Below are 5,078 nucleotides of genomic sequence, written 5' to 3'. Positions count from 1 at the left end.
CTGTTCTTCCCTGGCCTTCCATCTGTACATTACTATTACTATATTCCTTTAACCGTTAAATTTGAGAATTTTAGCACACTAACGACTAAAGCTCAGCCACTACGGGCTGCTGCGCGTACTCCTACGTTATTAATGCGTTGCGAATAACCTCCTCGCTTCTCGCACAGTAGCTGTGTTGAGCTACTCCATTTAAGAGCGTACTTACTAAAACGGCACTAACCTGGGTTGGGGGGCTCTTGTCTCGATTTGAGAAAACGACGGTGACCGGCTCGCTGACTGGCACCGGCGGATGGCGCCACGCGTACCTCGTCACCGTACGCGTCACAGTCACCCTGGGGTTGTCGACCGACAGCACGACTGGCTGGCTTGGCGATGGAGGCCCTCCGGCACTCGCGGCGAAGTAGGCCATGGGCCCGAGAGGCGGTGCGGCAGCGAAGCTAGGCTGGAGGGGCGGAGACACTGCTGGCACCTGAGCTACGTACGCACTGGCCGCTGCCGGTGCTGCCTCTGCCACCTGCGCAGCTTGGGGCGAGGCGCCGGAAGCGGGATCGGCAGGTGAGGCACCTGGAGCCGAGGGCAGCGCCAAATAAGCCGTGGCGACGGTGGCGGGCTGGTCTGGGAGCTCAGGTGGCGTGGCGTGTGGGAAGGGCGTAGCTGCCGCATAACTTGTGCCAGTGTCAGATTCTGCAGAAGGCGGTGTGGACTCAGTGCTGCTCGCACCCTCTGAAAAGTGTAATCCAGTTAGTGTTCCAAATTTTGCCGTACAAATCACTTCTGAAGCGCCACCTAAGAAATAATTAGGCCACCGACTCTTAGGACTAGATGTGCAGTGTTTTCTCTCTATTCGTTCAATTGGTGGAGCTCGAAATAAGTGTTTTTGATAGGGCGGTTTTGGTCTACAATGTTATCCCGAACCCATCTAAAACAGCTTCGGGTAGACTAAAATTACAGGTCGTACTTGCCCTAATTAAAACACACTTCGAAATGCGCCGTCCAAAATTACGAACACGGGAAACAAGCAGGCCCGCCCTTCCGCCAAACGGAGTTGCCAGCTCCACTTCGCTGCGCCGGCAACTCCGTTCGGCAGGGGCCGGGCCTGCTTGGCCTGCCAGCGGCGATGGTCGGACCTTCGGCCCGACCATTTCAGTTTCGTGATTTACTGAAGTGCATAATCAAATAAATAATGTGACCGGTAAATCACTTTGCAGATTTGAGTAAACTAAAGCGTTCGGCGGGGGGCCTGCTGCCCTAGAAATTTGCTCCATGGACATGACAAAAGACTGTAACGGGGCAACACCGTGACTACACCCCACCCTTCTTCTGCTTTGCTTACAAAAAATGAACCCTCGCGGTTTCTAGATTGTATATTGTTTGTCAAACAGTCTTAAAACTTGACTTTTTGCCATTGTTTTTAAAATATCCACCTCTAGGGCCGAAACAGTCAAAGATACGGCAAATCCGAGGGTAGTTCCTGGTTCAGAATGTGTTGTTTTGGGGTGCTACTTCCTCTGACATTTTACGATTGGGCGCCTCCTTGCACGTTTTTATGTGCAACGTGGTCATTTTCGCCGTATTTTCGTCGAAAAAAGCACTCTAGCGCCTAAACGGTGCAAGATAGAGTCAAACGGACAAAATTTTCCTCCAGAGGCCTCTACTTGTAGTAGATATCTCTTAGGAGACTATAAAAAAAAATTCCTACTTTTTGGACCAACCTCTATTTCTTTGTTACCCCCTTTCACCCCCTTAGGGGTGATTGCCAGGATTTGCACCAGGCGTTTCGTTGTCCAGGAGTGACCCCTAAGATCCTGAAATTTGTAGACCTCTAGCTCATCTCCTTCCTCTTACACGGACGACGGACAGACGGACGGACGGACGGACGGACACGAGAGCGGTTGCATAAGCCCGCTTTAATGCTTTTTTAAAAGCAGAAGGGCGGGCTAAAAAACAAGCAAGGCCCGCCCACCGCCCACACTGAGCTGAGAACAGCAAAAAACGATCAAAACTCTAATTTTTAGATGTTAACCATGTCGGGAATTCACATGCGGGATGGATCCAGGGTACAGCTGCCCTCTAGGTGATTTTCTTGTTGAAAAAGTGTCATTTTTGTTCAGGATCCAAAGTGATTTCGCACAACTTTTGTTTTCGGCAGTAGTAAGGGTACCTCATACTTGCGCCAAAAGTTGCGGTACCTTAAAGTAGCGGGCATGGGTGGGGGTCCCCCTCGAGGCGGGGGGATGGGTGGAGTGAGGGGGTATTCGTTATTCCGTTCGGGGATATCGGATGCGCCCGTGCGAGAGCCTGACCCACGCCCCCCGAGGGGCATAATTTCGAGGGGCGTAAGTGCAGGTCCTCTGGTGCCTCAAAGTTGCGGGGTGGGTGTTCTCCTCCGGGTGCAGGTCGGGAATCCTCATGGTTGCGGGGAGGGGGTGGGGTGTCTCCTCGGGGTGCAGGGATGGGTTGCGTTAAATCCTCTTGGTGCCTTAAAGTTGCGGGCTGTGAGCCTCCGCGCCCAAATTCAAATGTGCGCCTCTGGTGGCGGGTTGTGGAACTACAATAGGGAATGCCAAAGTGTTGTGCGCATGCTCAGGCCAGCTGCTGGACCACCGGCCGGGTTCCCGCCAAAGCCTCCAACCGAAAACGCCATACATTGACAACACAGTTTATACAGAGGTTGGAAGTCAGAGACAGGTTTGAACACGTTTAAAACACATGGCCAACTCTAATTTCTCTTTAACAGATCACAAAGACTTCGAAAAACGTCTCCGACGGTGCCGCGCCGCTCAGCCAATGAGTGCCCGCCGTTTGAATGGGGTCGACGACCCGGGGTCTCGTTAAAGGCGAATTAAAGTGTTTTAATGCATCAAATAAAGCGGTGCGAGTTGAAACAAGGAAGAATAATGATGGACACGCCTTCCGCCGTATCGCGCGACGTCATCAGAGTGTTAAAACGCGAAATAAACGTGAATATTGACACCTGTCAGTGCCGTCGCCGATTTGAAAATGTGCTGGGCTCTGATTGGTCGAGGCGGGGGCGGGTCGTCGGAGTAGGTCCGGGCTAAGGGCCATCTCGTCAGTTGAGCTGTAGAGGTGACAGAGTGAAAGAGTGACAGAGTGAAAGAGTGTATCGAGTGTGAGCCATGTCTTCCAGCGAAGAGTATTTGAGATAAGATGTGAGCGAGTTCTCATCCGAGAAAGAACAGGTGGTGAGTACAATAGTGTGTGGAATTCGTGTGAGTGAAATCCCTGTGAGACCGGAGCGTTGGACTCCTAACCTGTTGCTACCGCGAGTGTCCCTCCGCCATTCATTCTTGAACTAGTTGATTCACAAGTGCGCTTTTCAAATCTGCGATTGAGTTCGCCGCGCTTTTCGAAATAACCGCGAGATTTTGCCGCCCCTTTCCTAACCTCGCCGCATGTGGATCTCTATCGATTTTCTATCTTTTCAACGTGTCAACTTACGCTTTATGGGCGAGAGGCCCCCAGGACCAAACGCCGTCCCCAGCCCGCCTACAGATTGGGAAGCAAGCCCTCCGAGCCGCCTCTCCGGGGCTGAAGTGCAGATCGCTAAGCAGGCGGGTCGTGATTTTGCCAACAGAGTGGCAATCGTCCACCCCCAGCCCCGCCGTGTAAGTATCCTCGTTTTTAACTCAGTGCCGTTGCAAGTGAGATGTCGCCTTAACCCCTGTTTGTCTGTTTAGTCTGTTCACGAGAGGCTCGGCGAGCGGCAGGTAGCGGATGGCATCGAGGACGGCCATCAGCAGCCACAGGCGGCGTGCGGCCGTGGTCGCGGCCGTGGATCGTACCGAGGCCGTCGGTATTTCGACCCCCCTCAGGGGTAAGTCTCTCACCATCTCGTCCAGCGTGCTGTAATTGGCACTGTCTAATTCTTTTCCTTACAGCCTGTTCACAGCCGCCTAGGGGGAGAAGGCGATAGACAATGGTATGGCCCCGGACTGCGGCAGGCCGCCACCGCCCGCCCCGCCATAGCTACCCAATGTGTGCAAAAGCAACCAAATTGTCAATTTGGGGGGCAATAAGTCTGCCATTACGATTCCGATCGTCTTGGAGCATAAAACATTTTCGATTTCTTTTGTCAAGATGAACCCGGAACAATACCTTTTCACATCTCTCCCCCGTCCAACTTACGTAAGTAGACACGTAATGCTGGATTTAGTCTCGTGAGACCCGTTGCCTCACGATGAGGCGGCCTCATTGAGATCCCTTGCCTCAGAGGTTTTTGAGGTCTGTGATTGGCTGAAAACCTCTGAGGCAAGCGATCTCAATGAGGCCGCCTCATCGTGAGGCAACGGGTCTCACGAGACTAAATCCAGCATTAACCATTCAAAATATCACTTTTGTTTCTTCTCACCGGATACTCACGAAACTCTGTAGGACGAGCTCCGCAACTCTTAAACTAAAAGTATCACACTCGGTTTGACCATCTGGCAACATGTGGGAGAGTCAAGAAGTCTCAAAGACGGGTGCAGGAGCATTTGCGTGTTTTCGCTCTTTTCCACCTCAGTGTAGCCACCACCGAAACAACATCATCTGAAGTTCTCTCTGAGAAAAAAGGACCATATATTTCAAATTAGTCTGTTGTGAACGAGAAGGGGAGACTGGGTCCCCCTTCAATTAGGCTATCGATCGAATTATTGAAAAAAAACCGCTTACTAACGGTGTACTAACGCTGTACTAACAGTGTACTAACCGGACTAATGGTGTACTGACCGTACTATCGTCGTACTAGCCGTACTAATGGCGTACTGACCGCACTAATGGCGTACTAGCCGTACTAACGTCGTACTACACGTACTAAAGTGTACCATGTACTAACTCGTACACGCTTTTCCCGAGTGATTTCCCCCTCGTTTGAGGCATGCTGATTCCACTTCTGAACTCAAAATTTATGTAGAAGAGGCAGAACCAGGTTAAAACTTGGGGAATGTGTTTTTTTTAAATGCCCTATTAAACCTCGCCGATTTTACAAGCACTGGGTTGCCACACCGCTGCATATTTTTTCTGTAAAAAAATGAAATAAACCCCTTCTAAAACGAGTTTCAACCAAATTGGTCAAACAA

The 5,078-nt window shown here is 51.3% G+C and overlaps 1 protein-coding gene across 1 annotated transcript in view; it reads right to left on the bottom strand.

Annotated features, from left to right (window-relative positions):
- LOC113211427 (mucin-5AC-like) overlaps positions 1–5,078 on the bottom strand; it is a gene marked incomplete at its 3' end in the record, with an annotated part of 53,501 nt that overhangs the window by 10,641 nt on the left and 37,782 nt on the right. Inside the window, 1 exon segment of the mRNA XM_052273934.1 lies at positions 221–723. Within this exon segment, the coding sequence (XP_052129894.1) occupies positions 221–723 (503 nt within the window).

Source organism: Frankliniella occidentalis, unplaced genomic scaffold (assembly GCF_000697945.3).
Source record: "Frankliniella occidentalis isolate FOCC.00 unplaced genomic scaffold, Focc_3.1 Scaffold315, whole genome shotgun sequence".
Taxonomy (NCBI): domain Eukaryota; kingdom Metazoa; phylum Arthropoda; class Insecta; order Thysanoptera; family Thripidae; genus Frankliniella; species Frankliniella occidentalis.
The sequence above is the reverse complement of the archived record's forward strand: the minus strand, read 5'-3'. Positions and strand labels throughout refer to the sequence as shown.